Source organism: Haliotis rubra, unplaced genomic scaffold (genome assembly GCF_003918875.1).
Source record: "Haliotis rubra isolate DU_JTF1 unplaced genomic scaffold, ASM391887v1 Scf203, whole genome shotgun sequence".
Classification (NCBI taxonomy): Eukaryota; Metazoa; Mollusca; class Gastropoda; order Lepetellida; family Haliotidae; genus Haliotis; species Haliotis rubra.
The window spans coordinates 98,412-118,869 of NW_025766037.1; the positions used below are offsets into that span (position 1 = coordinate 98,412).

At 40.4% G+C, this 20,458-nt stretch overlaps 1 protein-coding gene across 1 annotated transcript; it reads left to right on the forward strand.

Annotated features, from left to right (window-relative positions):
• Window positions 1–560: 560 nt before the first annotated feature.
• LOC124275807 (uncharacterized protein C10orf82-like) lies at window positions 561–19,805 on the forward strand. Its single transcript, XM_046711482.1, has 7 exons — window positions 561–771; window positions 2,654–2,732; window positions 11,782–11,905; window positions 13,785–14,012; window positions 15,039–15,231; window positions 16,481–16,584; window positions 17,675–19,805. The coding sequence occupies exons 1-7, from the start codon at window positions 686–688 to the stop codon at window positions 17,797–17,799; spliced, it is 939 nt and encodes a 312-aa protein (XP_046567438.1). The 5' UTR covers window positions 561–685; the 3' UTR covers window positions 17,800–19,805.
• The last annotated feature ends 653 nt before the right edge of the window (window positions 19,806–20,458 follow it).

A 20,458-nucleotide genomic window follows, 5' to 3' on the forward strand; every position in this document is an offset into this window, starting at 1 on the left:
TGACAGGTGTTGTGTACTTGTCAATGACCCGTGCCATGATTTGCAAAATGGTTGATTGGTGGCATGAAAACCATTTTTATGGTTACACATGCATGTATCAAGTGCAAATGGTTAGCTTAAAGTGGCTGTTTTCCTAATGATGTGTTACCATATCATTATTTATCCAGGTTTAAATGGATACAATTTCAAATTATAAATCTACGTTTAAGTAAAGTCGCGAAATTTGGTGATCCGTAGCAAAGTGTGACTGGTATAGTTAGTTCAGTATTTAGCTGGACATCACTACAAATAGGATGTACATTTTGTCGTCTTAGGGTTTACCTGCTTGTATAGAATCAATATTTATATAATTAAAGCATAAAATATTTATTTAGGACGCACATTTCCTCAACGACCTTTGTTATGTTTCTTTTCTTTAGTTGATGATAATTTAAGTAATTTCGTTCAATATCACATTTCAGAAACAAACTATAACAAGATTCGTAACTGACTTCCGGTTTCGACTGACAGGTGCCCGCTGTATCCACTCGCTGATTGGCTGAGTATTTTAACCCATAGCAACGGTAAATCGCGTTACGGGCAACGGTAAATGTGCTAAGAGCAACTGAAGCTCACTAAAACGCTCCGTTACGTGTCAAGCGAACATCATTTTGGAGTAAGACCGAGGAAACCTTTCTGTTTCAAGATGACAACTGTAGCTTTTGGTGGGGGCCCCACTGTTGAACAGAGGCGAGCGTTCGCCCAGTTGAAGGAAGGGACTCAAGTGCCTGGGTAAGTGGCCAATGAACGTGAGAACTGTTTTGTGCAAGGTGTTATAGAAATGAATACCGTTGTATGGACGTGACAATTGGGGTTTAAATGCCTTTCATCTGTGTGTGATTGGCGCTAGATGTTTATACCAACGGAATTCTTTGGGCATTCAATTATATTTCGAGAAAAAATTAAAGTGAATCGTGTGTTAAAGTCGATCGAAATAAGAATTATATTAGGTTTAAACATAATCTGGTCTAGAAATATCTGTGACTGAATTGAATAAATAATACAGTTCTACTTTGGTTAAATAAAAAAGTTATGAAGTTGAATATTACAGCTGCTGGTCATTATTATAGAGATTTAGCTGGGGGTGAAGGGACTGGAGGGAGTGATGGAAAAAAAACATGTATTTGGGGAACCATTAATTAATAATCATCTAATATATTTTACAATATTTTAAAACTGGAAATAATATGTATGCATTATTCATGAGAAGATTTTACTAATAACCATGATACCTTAAACAAATCTTCTCTGATATGATTGGAAAATTACTGATTATTTTCTTTGCATAGCCTGTCCATGTTTTTTCTTGTACAGTAAAAGCAAACACCTTACCATTCTATTTTCAATATTTCTTATGCTTAAACTCAATAAATATCCAACTTCCACTAAATATGAATGTATTCATTTAAAATGGCATAGAGAAACTGGTTTGTTATTTTGTGCACATTTGCTCTTATGCAGCTTTACAATAAGAAATAATCCCTCCATTTAGTGAACATGATGTGATGTATGCACTGTGAGGTAAGCCAGATTAAGTCCAGTGTAAGCCAGGGGTTACAATAGGACCACCTGGGTCGGCACTTAATGCCGTGGGGTTCACAACACTGGATTGACTTGGGACACCTAGCAACGGTTAACTTACTGCAAGACAGTGCTTAACTCTGACATTGTTTCTGCTTCAACAGTTGCTGAGTTAGTTGAAATAACAGTACAGTGATTCTGTTTTGTTGCACGTAATGTAGCAATATTCTCTGGTAGGATAAGATAAGGTAAATAATACTTTATTATCCCAAGGGAAATTTTGGTTGTATCATAAAACATGTAGAAAACATGGAATCACAACATATCATGTTTCAACATATCATGTGAATGACACAACCCACCCCCACCCCCTAAAATTTACGTGCAAAGTAAGTGCCCCCCCACCATATCATGTACAAATCAATGTACAAAATCAATGTAGGTAAGATGATAAATGAATGAATATGAAGATTAACTGTTGTTAAAATAATGAAAAAAATCGTGAACATAGAGTATGAGAGCATTCGATTGGGTACATTTTGCAATTATTTTCTTCTATTTTTGCCTGTGTTTTTGCATACTGTAAGAGGTGCTAGCCCAGACTGAAGCTGGTTTTATAGTGCTACCATGAGATACCATTCCTAGTGAAGCATGAATTCAAGTCACATTATACCACTGGAGCCGACTTGTCCTTGTTGTACTTAATGGAGCGCCAGGGGGCAGTGACCATATTTTAACGTCCTAGTGGTTAAAGACCTTGCGCCATTCGGCGGACCTCTAATGGGTACATTGTGTGAAGCCCATTTCTGGTGTCGGGCCTGCCGTGATGTTGCTGGAATATTGCCAAAAGCGGCATAAAACTAAACTCACTCACTACTTAGGTTTTATAATAAATGTCAAAATGTACCTATAGATATTCATGCTTAATGTGAAACACCTCCATTGGAAACTGATGTACGGGTGCCTTTTACAAAATGTTTCAGAAAAAAATGTTGATTAAAGTATTTCAGGAAAATATTATTTTTATGAAAAACGTATAATTTGTAGTGAAATATTATGATTAAATGTAATTAAAAATATATTTCCTTTGCAGTTACCGTGGTTACGTACCTCAGATCAAGTACCGAGTGGGTCAGACCTATGGTAATGACACCCATGATCTGCTCAAATCGGTAAGTATGATAGTGAGAGTTAGGGAGTGAGAGTTAGTGAGTGAGTGTCAGCTGTATTTGACATGTGTGAAGATATCCAAAGTGATGTAAGTCATGATGGCTGTTGAAAGCCACAAGTTCGGTACATTGCTATAATTACTTTTAGATTGACTTCTTCATCTGTGTTGAATGTTCTGTAAAATGTTTATGTTTGCTTATATATGTATCAGTGAGCAAACTTGTCATGAGACATTGTCCCGCTGATGATTACAAAACTCTGCTGTCTATATTCTGATCAGCTTTGGAGAAACCTATACTCTGTATGAGGTGGTATAATGTCTGGAGTGAGTGAATAAATGTGTGAGTGAGTGACTGAGCGAGGGAGTGCAGTTGCATTCCTTATCTATGCAATTGTGAGCTCAAATCTAATTTTTTTCATTATATTTCTGTGGTTTTTCAAAATTATATTTCTGTTCTTGTGTATTTCACAAAAGTAGGAAACATTAAGGACATATTATTAGTGAGTAAGAAAAAACAACCTCTGTGTCCTTTGTTACTGGTATTTTAAACAAACACTGAATTGGAAAACACACATCATATCATTTACAAAGTATTGCGGCATGTGTTATTACGTCCTATTTTGTTCCTAGCATGTACACTGACAAGTGGCCAATTCAAGTGCTGAATAACACCACTGTCAAACATGAAGTATTGATTTGTGAGTCATTATCACAGTCTCTATAGTATAAGTATTGAAAAAACTGATATCAAATTACCTGTCAAGTCTATTCATTTCGCCAACGTCAGTCAATAAATAAAAACACAACTGTCATGCTGATTGTATATTTATTCTTCAGTAAGAATGTCGTATCTATATCTTCAGGACTGTCAATAAAAATTCTAGTTTCTCAGTACTCATTTGTAAATCCACTGAGACAGGTCAAAATCTATGAAAGTAAATTTGATTTTATTGTCCAGCATAGTCTGTTTGGCCCCCCCTTTGGCTGAGTGAGTGAGTGAGTAGGTCTTATGCTGCTTTTAGCAATATTCCAGCAATATCACGATGGGGGACACCAGAAATGGGATTCACACATTGTTCTCATGTGGGGAATCGAACCTGGGTCTTTACCATTAGGCTACCCCACCACCCCGAAGTATGAAGAGATAAAGCCATTTGAATGACATGACTGATACTAAAACACTTTTGAAAACATTTTCTTAACAATCTGTCAAAGAAAATGAAGACATGAAACCTATGATAAACAATAATATCATTATTATTTGTTATGATATTTATCAAGTGCTTGAAAGTGTAATAAAATATCAGGGGACAGTTTCAGGGGTGGTGGGTTAAGAGACGAGATTTAGTTTGACAAGTCTTGTGAGTAGTACTACTACAATAGCAGTATATACAGGAATAGCAGCCGTCCTACAGGCCACCAAGACAGGCAGGGTGCATGGGTTATTGTCATGACAATACATTGTAGAAGACAATAACAGATAGCAAACAGTGTCCCGATTCACAAAGCTTTCGTAACATTATGAGTGAGTATGGTTTTATGCTTTTTGCAATATTCCAGCAATATCTTGGTGGGGACACCAGAAATGGGCTTCACACTTTGTACCAATGTGGGGAATCGAACTCGGGTCTTCAGTATGATGCGCGAATGCTTTAACCACTGGGCCACCCCAATGCCCCTCAAACTTTATGACCTATCATAACTCATCATGGGTTTACAAATGGCATAGTGCTACGAATGATTTGTGGATGGGGATCCAGGTTTTGTGCTGGTGATAGGCTTCATTCCAGATTTCTGTATGTACCTAGTGGTTAAATGGAAATTCGCCACACCAAAGACCCAGGTTTGAATCGAACCCACATGGGCATGAGTGAAGCCCATTTCTGGTGTCCCCCATACTGATATTGCTGGATTGGAGTTCCAGGTTTTAAACCAAACTCAGTCAGTTTATAGACAGGCTGAGATTAATTAGCATTGATTTGTGGGGGTCACCTTATAGGGGTCGTACTGTAGACAGCAATACACTGTAACGAGCTTGAACAACAAGTGATGGTATTACTTTATTTCACAGTATTGTGGGTGGGCTATCTTCAAGTTAGTCTTTGCTTTTGTACATAAGGTTCTTATCATAAGATCAGCCTTTGGTTTAGGGAATCAAGAATGTAAACAATCAATGTTGGCTTAAAACTTATGTAAGCTTCATTGACAGATTTACAATGGGGTGGGATATTTTGTTTCAACTACTTGAAAATATATGTTCTATTGGAAAATAAGTACCCCCAGGGCCCCTAGAGGTTTTACTGTTATATACTTGGGACATACTTTGTCAATACAAGGGGTACACTTGTTAACCAGGACCGGACATCTGTATGCCAATCAATAACAGTAAATCAGCTACGTACAATCACAAGCAACATACACCTATTAACGTCCACTCTCACGATCAAGGCCCAAAGACCGACTCAATATGCCTCTATCAGTCAATCATAATTCAATACCCAATTCCTCTGTTGAAAAGGTACACTTAATCATAAAGAGGGCGTGTGACTCTGAATTTGATAGCAGTGGGTTTTGTATGGGGTAGAATGGTCTCTCTTGCTATTGAGAGTTGTCAATGATTGGGGTATTGTCGGTAGTGTGGGTTGTCGGCACGGCGTAGTCAATATATGTTGTCGGCTTTAACTGTTGGTGTTTGTGGCAACACTGGAGACTGAATTACTGTGTCACCGTTGTACTGGAGGGCAAGATCTGGTGTCAGTAATGATCATATCCGTAACCTGGTCTCATAGCTTTTTAACAGTATACAGTCATAACTTCTTTGTATTTCATTACATACACTTTAAGTTGTACTATACTAGAGTCTATTGGATTAAACTTATACTTTCAATTCTTTTCATGGGGGTGGCCCAGTCATATAAAGTACTGCAGTTCTTTGTGTGAAAATTTGTCCCTTTAGCATTGCTTTAGCTTCCCTTTGGCATCCCTTTAGCTTCCCTTTGGCATCCCTTTAGCTTTCCTTTAGCTTCCCTTTGGCATCCTTTAGCTTTCCTTTAGCTTCCCTTTGGCATCCCTTTAGCTTTCCTTTAGCTTCCCTTTGGCATCCCTTTAGCTTTCCTTTAGCTTCCCTTTGGCATCCCTTTGGCATTCCTTTGGCATCCCTTTAGCTTCCCTTTGGCATCCCTTTAGCTTCCCTTTGGCATCCCTTTAGCTTTCCTTTGGCATCCCTTTAGCTTTCCTTTAGCTTCCCTTTGGCATCCCTTTGGCATCCCTTTGGCTTCCCTTTAGCTTCCTTTGGCATCCCTTTAGCTTCCCTTTGGCATCCCTTTAGCTTCCCTTTGGCATCCCTTTAGCTTTCCTTTAGCTTCCCTTTGGCATCCTTTAGCTTTCCTTTAGCTTCCCTTTGGCATCCCTTTAGCTTCCCTTTGGCATTCCTTTGGCATCCCTTTAGCATTCCTTTAGCTTCCCTTTGGCATCCTTTAGCTTTCCTTTAGCTTCCCTTTGGCATCCCTTTAGCTTTCCTTTAGCTTCCCTTTGGCATCCTTTAGCTTTCCTTTAGCTTCCCTTTGGCATCCCTTTAGCTTTCCTGTAGCTTCCCTTTGGCATCCCTTTAGCTTCCCTTTGGCTTCCCTTTGGCATTCCTTTGGCATCCCTTTAGCTTCCCTTTGGCATCCCTTTGACATTCCTTTGTCATCCCTTTAGTTTCCGTTTGTCTTCCCTTTGGCATTGCTTTTGCATCCCTTTAGCTTCTCTTTAGCTTTCTTTTGGCATCCTTTGGCATCCCATTAGCAGTGTTTAAAACTCCTAAAATTCCAAGCCAGATAGCCGGACTGGTAACTTTAAAAACTTACCAATCCTGATACAAACATGCCTGTCCAGTTTTCAACAATGAAAAACAAACAAACAAAATCAGGTTTCTGAATACTTTACTGTTTGTAGGCATCGCAATGAACAACATAGCACTAATTATGCACCGAGTTTAGGTAAACTGAAAGTACATGTGTTGTGATTGGTTATTGTAAAATGAACTGTCCAATCGTAAATAGTTTAACATAATTTTATCATAATACCTTAAACACCCCAAACTGACGACAAGAGAACCTGTCTCATATTATGAAATATTTACTGTTAGGGGTAAAAACATCTACCAGGCTACTTTTGAAATTTGACCGTCCGAGATGAAAATAGACCCTTCCGGATGGTCGGGCAGGCGGGAATTTTAAACGTTGCCATTAGCTTCCCTTTTGCATCCCTTTGGCTTCCCTAAGATCGTAAAACTAAACTCACAAATAGACTTTCAGAATATACCCAGTAACCAAATCATTCCTTGGTATTCAGACATCAAAGTTTCTTAACAGTTTGTCGATCGGGTAAAACTACGAACTGTGAAATTACCATTCTGAAATGGGATATCTTTGCTCTGTATTACAAGAAAGAATTACAAAGGAACCATGACTCCACTGTGTGTTGGAAGTATCATCTAACTGGCTTAGAGAATAGTCAGTGGCCATTATCACCTTGAAATCTCCTCAAGCAGTCAGTAGGCTTTCAGAGGGTCTGATATTGATCCGCAATAGACTGTACTGACGTAGCTGCGGTGGGGAGGACAGTTGAGGGGAGAGGGTGGGTGGATAGCTGGGGTGGGGGTATTGATCCTCCATGGACTGTTCTGAAATAGCTGGGGAGGTGGGGAGGACAGTTGAGGGGAAGTGAGGGAGGAGAGGGTGGATAGCTAGGGTGGGGGTATTGATCCTCCATGGACTGTTCTGAAAGAGCTGGGGGGTGAGGGGAGGACAGTTGAGGGAAGTGAGGGAGGAGAGGGGTGGATAGCTAGAGTAGGGGTATTGATCCTCCATGGACTGTTCTGAAATAGCTGGGGAGGTGGGGAGGACAGTTGAGGGGAAGTGAGGGAGGAGAGGGGTTGGATTGCTAGGGTAGGGGTATTGATCCTCCATAGACTGTTCTGAAATAGCTGGGGAGGTGGGGAGGACAGTTGAGGGAAGTGAGGGAGGAGAGGGGTGGATAGCTAGGGTGAGGGGTATTGATCCTCCTTGGACTGTTCTGAAATAGCTGGGGAGGTGGGGAGGACAGTTGAGGGGAAGTGAGGGAGGAGAGGGGTTGGATTGCTAGGGTAGGGGTATTGATCCTCCATGGACTGTACTGAAATAGCTGGGGAGGTGGGGAGGACAGTTGAGGGAAGAGAGGGGTGGATAGCTAGGGTGGGGGTATTGATCCTCCATAGACTGTACTGAAATAGCTGGGGAGGTGGGGAGGACAGTTGAGGGAAGTAAGGGAGGAGAGGGGTGGATAGCTAGGGTGGGGGTATTGATCCCTCCATGGACTGTTCTGAAATAGCTGGGGAGGTGGGGAGGACAGTTGAGGGAAGTGAGGGAGGAGAGGGTTGGATAGCTAGGGTGGGGGTATTGATCCTCCATGGACTGTTCTGAAATAGCTGGAGAGGTGGGGAGGACAGTTGAGGGAAGTGAGGAGAGAGGGTGGATAGCTAGGGTGGGGGTGTTGATCCTCCATAGACTGTTCTGAAATAGCTGGGGAGGTGGGGAGGACAGTTGAGGGAAGTGAGGGAGGAGAGAGGGGGTGGATAGCTAGGGTGGGGGTATTGATCCTCCATGGACTGTTCTGGAAATAGCTGGGAGGTGGGGAGGACAGTTGAGGGAAGTAAGGGAGGAGAGGGGTTGGATTGCTAGGGTAGGGTATTGATCCTCCATAGACTGTTCTGGGAAATAGCTGGGAGGTGGGGAGGACAGTTGAGGCTGAGAAGTGAGGGAGGAGTGGGGGTGGATAGCTAGAGGTGGGGGTATTGATCCTCCATGGACTGTTCTGAAATAGCTGGAGAGGTGGGGAGGACAGTTGAGGGGAACGGAGGGAGGAGAGGGGTGGATTGCTAGGGTAGGGGTATTGATCCTCCATAGACTGTTCTGAAATAGCTGGGGAGGTGGGGAGGACAGTTGAGGGGAAGTGAGGGGGAGGGGGTGGATAGCTAGGGTGGGGGTATTGATCCTCCATGGACTGTTCTGGAAATAGCTGGGAGGTGGGGGAGGACAGTTGAGGGAAGTGAGGGGGAGAGGGGGTGGATAGCTAGGGTGGGGTATTAATCCTCCATAGACTGTACTGAAATAGCTGGGTGGGGAGGTTGGGGACACCATAAGGGGTAGTGAGAGGGTGGATAGCTAGGGTGGGGGTATTGATCTTCCATAGACTGTACGGAAATAGCTAGGGTGGAGAGGAAAGTTGAGGGGGGAGAGGGGTGGATAGCTATGGTGGGGGTATTGATTCTCCATAGACTGTACTGAAGTAGCTGGGGAGGGGAGGTTGGGGGACAGTTCAGGGGTAGCCAAGGGGAGAGGGGATGGATAGCTAGGGTGGGCTATTTGATCCTCCTTAGAATGCACTGAAATAGTTGGGTAAAGGGAGGAGGGGAGGACAGTTGAGGGTTAGCCATGGGGAGTGGGGTTGGATAGCTTGGGTCAGGTGTAATAGTAATGAACGTAGCGCCATGAGCAGGTAACGTGCCTGGATATGTGCGCCATATAAGCGGACTATTACTTTTACTAATCAATTATTTTTGATGATTGATCGGTTGTAATAAACCAATCATCAATTATGAGATTTTATTCAATTCCCAACACTAGTTATCTGTGGAGGTGATAGGGGAACAGTCAAGTTGTAGCAAGGAAGGCGGGGATGGGGGTGAAACAGTTGGTATTGTGAAACAATTCTTGCCTTACTTTTTCATATCGAGCAATTTTTTATATATTGATCAGACCAGACCAATGCCGCTTTATGTTTTTATTTATGTTATCTTGTATGAATTATTTTCTTTTGGTAGCTTTTCTATTTCAAATTTTGGATCCAAATCTCAAATAAACCCCAAATATGTTTTGTATCTTTTACCAAAGGAAATGAAGGTGTGCTCTAAGACATTAGTAAGTCATATTTGTATTATTCTTTCAAACATCAGAGGTACAGATAAGCTGCGTATTCGCATAAATTACGCAAATATTTATGTGAAAACTCAATTCCTATTAAGTCCAGTGTGTACAATATAAGTTATCACATCGTGTCGAGGGAAATACACGGGGTTTTATCAGTCCCTCATAAGGTTGTATTCCCTGAGCCGGAGGCGCGGGAATACAACCTTACGAGGGACTGATAAAACCCTATATTTCCCGAGACACGATGTGATAACGCATTTATCTAGCCGAATGTTTTTACTAAATCAAAAGAAAACAATTCGCATCAATTTCATTCTCAGTTGTTGTGGCAAAACGTTTCCTTGCTGCCATGTTGACAACAGCTGATCGATTGACCTCAATGCAGCGCACGTTACTAAAGGCTTGGCGATGCACGCTTTTCTCACTCCGCGTGGTCACCGAGGCGTGGCGGGATAATATGACTTTTGTACTCCCTGCTCGCGGATCGTGACGGGTGTACATGGTATTTTATCAGAGTCACGTGAACCAATCAAAACTCGACATTCTTACATGAGGCTGGATAAGTATGCTTGAAGTTTTTTAAATACTCAATAAATATGATCTTTAAATCTGAAATAGGTCACTGTGTGAGGCACAGTCTCGCACTGTGGCAGGTTAGGTTATTGAGTGAGTGAGTGAGTTTGGTTTTACGCCACTTTTAGCAATATTCCAATAATATCATGGCGGGGGACACCAGAAATGGGCTTCACACATTGTACCCATGTGGGGAATCGAACCCGGGTCTTCGGCATGACGAGTGAACGCTTTAACCACTAGGCTACCCCACCGCCCCTGGTTAGGTTATTGATTTAAAGTGGCATAAAAACATATTCAGTACAAGAGTTCACATGCTTAGGGTATGTTTTCACATTATTTACCGAAGTCGTTGGGGCTGTCACTCTCGAACACTTCTCAGTCCCTTGTCACATAGCTACTGATTGTCACATGATCAAATATTGGTATGACATATTGATGTGTCAGTCAGGCTGTTTTCACAGTGCAGCTACAGCTCTTTACTGTATTTATCCACATTAACCGACCATTAGCTGGTGTAACCAGTCAGGCAGGTTCCACGGTTTCTGTGTGTACAAGAGTCTGTGAGGTGTGTGCTCTGTTACAGGGGGTGCCCTTAGACGAACGCTTAGTCTCTGATTATATATGATTTAATAAACACATTTTACTTGAAAAGGAGCCCCAGTGAGATTGAAAATTCAGAACCTGAGGGGTGGTGTGTACATTCAGTGTGGGTCTGTAGTGTTTATTCAGTGTAGGGGTGGGGGTGTATACAGTCCTATTCAGTGTCAAAGGGGAGGGTGTGTGAATTTATTTTTCAGTCTTTGGGGGTGAGGTGTGTATGCAATTTGGGGTAGGGGTGTTACAGTCCAGGGGTGGAGCTTGTTGTATTGTGGGCCAAAGGGTGTCAGGGTGTGTATGTTGAGGAGTCAAAGGCAATGGAAGAAGGCTAATATGTTCAACAAACTATAACATCTAGGTATTACTTCAGGATTCAAAGGGAAGGGTTTGCGAAGTTTGTATAAAGGACATATTGATTTCTTTTGATCACTATATTGCTGAGAATTTTCTAAGGCAAAATTATACCATAACTCAGATACTCACATATTGAATTAGTGTTATTCAGCCTTCACTGTTGAGTGAGTGAGTGATTTACGCCGCTTTTAGCAATATTCCAGCAATATCACAGTGGGGGGACACCAGAAATGGGCTTCACACATTGTACACTCACTGTTTAGAAGCAGACAGAAGAAATGATTTTCCAAACCCTCATTTTGTTCCTACAGTATTTCTTGTGTCATGGAGTTGTTGTGAAACAACTTTGGTATCATAGGGTTCTGCCACAAATAAACTTGACAGATATAGAGTTTCATCTTTTTCAATCATGCATGTCATAGGGGGAAAACTCACCTGTTCTAATTATGGTAATTAAATGACTGAAGCCACTTGATAATGACAGCATTTCATGGATATTTTACCGAAAAACTACAGAACATATATAACAGTGTTGTGTTGCATGATTAAAAGAGAGTGTGTGTTGTTTCACAGGACCATGAGTTCCGACGCTCCGCCACAATCATGGGCCCTTTCCCCCAGGAGACCTTGAAGAATGAGCTGCCCGACGCCACAGGGGACAACAAGTACACCAAGAACATGGTTCCTGGCTATACAGGTGAGCTATACAAACTTGACAGGTGAGCTGCACAGATGAGCCATACACACTATGTACAAGTGACATTCTTCCATACTGGTGATATATACTCAGTTGATGAGAGAGTGATACTTGCTATGTAAGTGAGCTATATACAGGAGAACTACATTCACTTTACAGGTGAGTTATACTTGCAACACAAATCCAGGTGAGCTATTGGAGAGGGGCTCTATACTTGTTATACAATTGGGATATACTCTGTGTATACATATCAGAGGAGCTATACTCCCTATACACATATACAGGTGAGGTAGACTCATTATGTGCATTTCAGGGGAGCTATACTCCCTATACATATATACAGGTGAGGTAGACTCATTATGTGCATTTCAGGGGAGCTATACTCCCTATACACATATACAGGTGAGGTAGACTCATTATGTGCATATCAGGGGAGCTATAATTCCTATACACATACAGGTGAGGTAGACTCATTATGTGCATTTCAGGACTCATGTGTGCATTTCAGGAGCTATACTCCTATATACATATACAGGTGAGGTAGACTCATTATGTGCATTTCAGGGAGCTATACTTCCTATACACATACAGGTGAGGTAGACTCATTATGTGCATTTCAGGGAGCCATACTCCCTATACATATATACAGGTGAGGTAGACTCATTATGTGCATTTCAGGGAGCTATACTCCCTATATACACATATACAGGTGAGGTAGACTCATATACATGTGCATTTCAGGGAGCTATACTCCCTATACATATACAGGTGAGGTAGACTCATTATGTGCATTTCAGGGGAGCTATACTCCCTATACACATATACAGGTGAGGTAGACTCATTATGTGCATTTCAGGGGAGCTATACTCCCTATACATATACAGGTGAGGTAGACTCATTATGTGCATTTCAGGGAGCTATACTCCTATATATATATACAGGTGAGGGTAGACTCATGTGCATTTCAGGGGAGCTATACTCCCTATACACATATACAGGTGAGGTAGACTCATTATGTGCATTTCAGGGGAGCTATACTCCCTATACACATATACAGGTGAGGTAGACTCATGTGCATTTCAGGGGAGCTATACTCCCTATACACATATACAGGTGAGGTAGACTCATGTGCATATCAGGGGAGCTATACTCCCTATACACATATACAGGTGAGGTAGACTCATTATGTGCATATCAGGGGAGCTATACTCCCTATACACATATACAGGTGAGGTAGACTCATTATGTGCATTTCAGGGGAGCTATACTTCCTATACACATATACATTATGTGCAGGTCTGCTATTGTAGTGAGATGATTTGGAGTTTAACGTCAGCTTCAGGCTGTAGCCCATGTCAGTCAGCTTTTGAAGCCAGTGTGTTCTTTGAAGTATATATACTGTTTAAGAGGTAACAGGGACGGATACCTCTAAATCAAAGTGAACAAATCTAGTACTTCCTGTTTTTTGCTTTGCACATTTATCAATGGAAGTCAATTACTAAACTATCGATAGTTACACACACTATTGATAGTTTTCATTTGTGCCATCGATTAATTGCTATCGGAGACTCAACAATTGCAATCCATCGATAGTTCGATGCATCATTACAGCCCTATGTGTATCAATGGTGTATATATACCTCGTTAGGATGAGAAAGTCACAATAACTCGGTGCGCCTAGTGGCAGCAAGAGTTGTATACTCCCCAGGGAGTTGAGATTACTAATCTGATGTGCAGTTGATTTGACATCCAATGATCGAGGGAAAAAATACCAGCGCCTTGAGCATGCATTAGTGCGTGGATATGTGCTATATAAATATCCTATAATAATAATAATAATAATATATTAACTGCTATAGCAATGGTGTTCCTATTCTAGGCTACATACCAAGAATGCCCTTCAAGTTTGGTGGCACCTACAAGGATGACTGTGATGTGTGTATCGACACCTTTATGAGCAACACGAAGAATCACGACTTTAAAATGAGAGACCTCCAGAGACAAATACGGAGCTACCCTCGTCTAACTGCCATCTCCCATGACCCCACAGTCCGTGACAAGCTCAACCTATACAGGGATACACACCCAACACAGCCGATGTTACTAGGTACAGCCATTTGGATGTAGTAATAGTAGCAGTAGTAGTAGTAGTAGTAGAAACAATTATATCAAATTAATGCTGCCCATGCAAGTATCTAATATGTGGCAGGATTTCTGCAAAATTTATAAAGTCGATTGGCTCCTTTAAATATAATGTTTTAAAATAATTAAGAATTGTTGGTTTTTGGTCTTGGTTTTGGTCAAATATGTTTATTTCAGAGACTAGAGTAGTAGTAGTAGTAGTAGTAGTAGTAGTAGTAGTAGTAGTAGTAGTAGTAGTAGTAGTATAGAAACAATTTCATCCAATACTGCCCATGCAAATATCTAATATGTGGCAGGATTTCTGCAAAATTGATAAAGTCGATTGGCTCCTTTGAATATAATGTTTTAAAATAATTAAGAATTGTTGGTTTTTTGGTCTTGTTTTTGGTTAAATATGTTTATATCAGAGACTAGAAGTAGTAGTAGTAGTAGTAGTAGTAGTAGTAGTAGTAGTAGTAGTAGTAGTAGTAGTAGTAGTAGTAGTAGTAGTATATAGTGCTACACATAATGTACAATTGTACAAATGGAATATATACAGTGAGTATTTTGAAGTCAGTGTTGTTTGAGGAAAGACATAAGTACATGTATGCAGTTATCCTTTCTACATAAGTTTAAAAATGCTCAAAATCTTTTGCTTTTGACAATAAAGTCATGAACTGATTGAATGATGTCAATGTTTGTGGAACTGCTGACTGAACTATGGCCATGAAGTATTGACTTCAGGTCGTACCCATGTATGTTAAAGTACATAGTCTTTCGGATATTGTCGTATTTGTGGCCGGTAAAGAAAAAATTAGTTGTATTCTCAAATTGATACCCACATGTGCAGTCAGGGGTTCCTGATACATGGTACCTAAACTTATCAGCATCTAAGTCGCTGCAGTAGTTCAGTCGTAGTGGTAGTTGCGGAGGTAGGTGTAGAACTAGTTGTAGCAGATATTCCTGTCTTAGATATTTATGGACTTCTGACTAAATCCTGTTCACCTTACAGAGGACAAGCGGAGTCTGACCGAGGCACCGATGCCAGGTTACCAGGGTTACGTGCCACGAATCAGACCCACAGAGCTTGGACTTGGATGTCGGTACCATGAGAGCTCCAAGATTGGATTCAATGCATTTGTACAAGAAACCCAGCGTCATAAAGAACTCCAGTCAGATCCCAACTACAAGATAACCGTGAACAGGTAGGTCGTTGACCTTGACCTACTGACCTCAATATAGTGCTGAGTGAGTGAGTGAGCTGAGGTCTTTAACACCCGTGTAGCTACTGTTGACAAAGTTTATATTCTTTGATATTTGAACCGAGTATGTTTACTGCCATCCAGGTTCTGAAAACATTGACTATGTGTGGTTTGAATATGATCACTGGATTGTCTGGTCCAGACTCATTTATTTATAGTCGCCATATTGCTGGAATTATAATGAGTGCAGTATTAAACAAACAAATAATCAATCAATCAGTGTTTGGATAATTTGATAATAATTTATTATTTGTCAATTTCTGTCAATTTCCCAAAGTGCTCAGAGCTCTCATTACAATGAATATGGTATGTACTATGTAGGGGTGGGTATTGCAGAGAAATTTCATATTGCAGATATATTGCGATACCAAAGCATATATTGCGATATGTATTGCAATATATTGCAAGAAGTTTTTTTAACAAAAGACTACTTATAATTGAGTTAATGACTGATGTATAAAGCAAAAACACGACAAAATCACTATGCTTGATTAAGCCTTAATCAAAACTTTTGATCATGAGAAAATGAAAATGTAAATAATACATGTATTTGGCACAAATGAAACAAGGAAAAGAACAATTTAACATCAACACAGTGGTTACTAGTGGTAACTTGTTTCTCCACTCTCAAAAAAAACGCCCTGAGATTTTAGACAGCAGCTTGACCTGGTCAGGCTATATCAGAGATCACTGGTCATTAATAAGTAAATATTGAAACATTCAGATGCAAAACATTGAGAAACGCTTAAAATTCAGAACACAACTTCAAACCGAACTTAACAATCCAGTTAAATATAATTTTCACCACGATCAATCCCACCAGCATTTCCACATTTGCCACAATCATCAACATCTTCATCAGTTCATCATCGCCACACCATCACCAAAATCATCATCAATCATCACCATCACCATTATCATTTTACAACATGACTTCAGAGTGAAAAACGAAATAGACGAAGGTTTCCGAACGTTACAAAGTTTTCCGAATGCATGTCAAAATACCGGTTTTCGATCAGTGTATCGCAATACGTATCGTTTTCATGTCTGAACCGGTAAATACTGGTAAACCGGTTATATTGTGCAGCCCTAGTACTATGTGATATATATGTGTTATGTCCAGTGTGATATGTACTATATATATGAGGTATGTGTTGAGTGATTTCATAATATGCTATGTTTGTCATCACAGACCCCCAGCAGGTCCGCGGGCATCACAGAGTGCCCCATCTAACTTCAGTCGGCGCCTATATCTCCAGGACGGCATGATCCCCAAGTACACCGGCTATGTCCCTCGTGAGTAGTTACCTCATCACAGAAACAGTCTGTCATCGTCTTATTGTCAAAACACTGATTATTCTTGAAGAGACATGGTGTTGAATTTTGAGACATGCTATTGTTTTGGTCACTGCCTTAAGACATATAATGTTTATCTATGAAGGAGGAACCGAAATTGTTTTGTTTTAATAAAGTTTTCATTTCAGGACAGAAATGTTTTAAAAACAACTAAATCACAACTCTCCCATAAAGTATGAAATGCTTGTGTTCCCGGGGTCCGTTATCTGGAGTATCCAACCTTTTCATGGATGATATTAGCAAGGATGATCAGACTTCTGATTTTCAACATTTGGGTGCCCTGCTTTTCCTGGTGCAATGCTTTTCCTCTGACATTGCAGCAGAGTGCCTGGGTTAAATCGTTCAATTAATGCATGATGCTCATTAGGGCTGGGACGGTAGGAAACAATGGAATCGAGTACCCGCATGTACTTACCCGAATCGGAATCGAGTACCCGGAAATGTAAGGAATACAGCGCTTCTGTCAACTTTCTGAATATTCAATTATAGAAAACTTATAAGGGTGTCAATAAGACATTAAAATGATCTCAAGCTGTATAATTTACGTCTGTTTAACCAATATAAAGAGTAACACCATTACTTACATTGCTCGTTAAAATAAACTTTTCGTTCCTACTGTTACTGTAACTTGACTACTCACTGCACATGCGCAGATAAATTACAGTCGTTAATAATAACCTCCATGTAAATGTGTTACGTTATGATGAAAAAGACAAGTTATTATCTGCCCTTGTCATTACAGAGTTCTCTCTCTTTCCGGGTACTCGATTCCGGCTGTACCCGACCCGGATTCGAGTACCCGAGTACCCGTCCCAGCCCTAATGCTCATACAGTACATTCATACAAGCTGACAAGTTTGGGTCCCGTTGATAATCATTTTCGGAACTGGATTCTGAATCAGGATGTTTGTAATTATAGCTCATGTGTATATCTATAGAAAGGTCCTAAAACTTGCAGATACTGCAAATAATTTGAACTAAACACTTATATAACTTATTAGAATATCATGGTATTAATATTTCCTTTGCAGAGAGAAGATATGCATTTGGAAATACGTACGGCGACACAACACGAAGCATGGATGTCTGCTCGCATGGACAAGACAGCTTTGGAACGCATGTTAAAACTGTACGATTCTCCCAAGCCGTGGAGTAGAGACTCTGTCTGACATCATCTTGTAAAGCCATCATCATTGCTTGACCATCAGATGTTGAGGTCGTCGACCTCTGCCCATCACTGACCTTAGCCACCACCAACTAATGTTTATCATTGGCATTAGTTTTTGTAATGTTCTGTGGAGCATTAATCGTAATAAGAGTATTTTTTTAAAAAGTGTAAAAAGTAAAAATATTCACAGAATAAGGACCTGGGCCCCATTTTACAAAGTGTATAACTGCGCCTGTTGAAACTCCCATTGTTTAACACAGTCTTACGACAATGGCAATGGTACGACTGTCGTAACTCCAATAGTTAAACACTTATGACAGTGGTAAGGCTACGACTGTCGTAACTCCCATAGTTTAACTCAGTCTTACGATAATGGCAATGGTACGACTGTCGTAACTCCAATAGTTAAACACTTATGACAGTGGTAAGGCTACGACTGTCGTAACTCCCATAGTTTAACTCAGTCTTACGATAATGGCAATGGTACGACTGTCGTAACTCCAATAGTTAAACACTTACGACAGTGGTAAGGCTACGACTGTCGTAACTCCAATAGTTTAACACAGTCTTACGACAAAGGCAAAGTACGACTGTTGTAACTCCAATAGTTTAACACAGTCTTACGACAATGGCAATGTACGACTGTCGTAACTCCAATAGTTTAACACAGTCTTACGACAATGGCAATGTACGACTGTTGTAACTCCAATAGTTAAACACTTACGACAGTGGTAAGGCTACGACTGTCGCAACTCCATGTGGTAATGTGTACACTATGACTGTCGTAAATCCTATAGTTTAACGCAGACCTATGACAGTGGTAATGCTATGACTTTTAGTAACTCACATAGTTTGACACAGGCTTACAACAATCGCAGTGCTGTGACGGCTTTGTTAAATGGGGACCTGAAAAAAACATCTTACAAATATTTTACATATTTGTTTATCCATTGGCAAGACACTCTTTCCGTCTTAGACTGTCTCCTGCAGCACTGGAACGTCTGTCTCACAGACATTAGCGCTTGTCTCCTGTACATTGATCAACCATTCTGTCTTTTATTGATAGCTGTGGTGGAAAGAAGCTGTCTGAGCTGAAAATAACACTCTCTCATTAATCATTGAGTGCTTTCTGTCAGGGAGTGTTATCGCAGGTGGTTCAACTCTCTGTGCAGAATTATGACCCCTGGGAGACAGGATCTGCTGATCAATGGTCCACATTGATTATGATCCTCGGTCTGCAGCAACCTAATCATGCTTAGGGTTTCACTAAAGTGGAAACTGTCAAAACCTGCATCGCTTGAACTTTTCTCTAACATTTTGCAAGTTGCAAACCTTAGAGAATAGTGTTCAAGGCGCAATTTATTCACTCTATCTGAAAATATAACAAAATGTGTAATGGAAAGCAAATGTTGGTATGACTGAATAGTAATATTTATCAAACAACTATGGAGTAAAATTAAAACTATTTCATGTATTTCCACCAGTTTTTCTCTGATGTTTATGTTTGAAATTGATGGAGACTGTATATAATAATGCTTTCCCTACAACTTCAGGAGGGTTTGTTTATAGTGTAGGAAGTTGTGTACACAGCATGAAGGGTCTTTCGAGCTAAAGAGGTCAGTGTTTCTTAGGTCTGATTCCATAGGCAAACAATATGATACAGAATTGTAGTTAGGAAATATGTTTTTGTCAGTGAAAGAAACCACCATTGTTGTATGTTGTGTTTACAACATATTATGGCTGTCACAATTCTGCTTTTGTTTTCAGTATTTCCCATGATAAACCAGCAGACTTGTTTAATTCTAACCAACAGATAGCCTTTACAACATGGTATATAATAGCAACCTGATTAAACCTACAGGATCTGTGTTCATGGTTACTTTGTAGAAACTAGTTTCCTGGAGAGGTATCTCCTATGTATGGCACTACCTCAGATGGCTCTTGTCAGTCTTCTCTTGACAAAGAGAAGGCAAAGCATCTGGAGAACAATTTCTTTCAGTAGATTTGAGTTCCATGTAGAAACTAGTTTCCTGGAGAGGCATCTCCTGTGTATAGCACTACCTCAGATGGCTCTTGTCAGTCTTCTCTTGACAAAGAGAAGGCTACAAGGATTTAGAGATCAAATATTCAGTTCAGTAGGTTTGCTTTCATGTGGAAACTAGTTTCCTGGAGAGGTTTCTCCTGTGCATGGCACTACCTCAGATGGCTCTTGTCAGTCTTCTCTTGACAAAGAGAAGGCTACAAGGGTTTGGAGATCAAATATTCAGTTCAGTAGGTTTGCTTTCGTGTGGAAACTAGTTTCCTGGAGAGGTTTCTCCTGTTTATAGCAGTACCTCAGATGGCTCTTGTCAGTCTTCTCTTGACAAAGAGAAGGCTTCAAGGGTTTGGAGATCAGATAAGTTTACATTCCTTTTATGGTTTATATGGTTGATATGGTAACAGTTTAATGCAGTTTCCTGGATATTGCTGGTAATGTTGTCAAATTTTGAGGGAAGAGAGGAAAATAGTATTTCTGTTGCATGTCCTTTCAACTTTGTAAGATTTCTCTAAAAGAGAAGACTTGCTTGATTTTGGAAGGACATTTAGTTTTGGGATTACACCAGTGCCTGTAGGTTTATGTGGTTGCAAAAACATATTTCCCAAACTA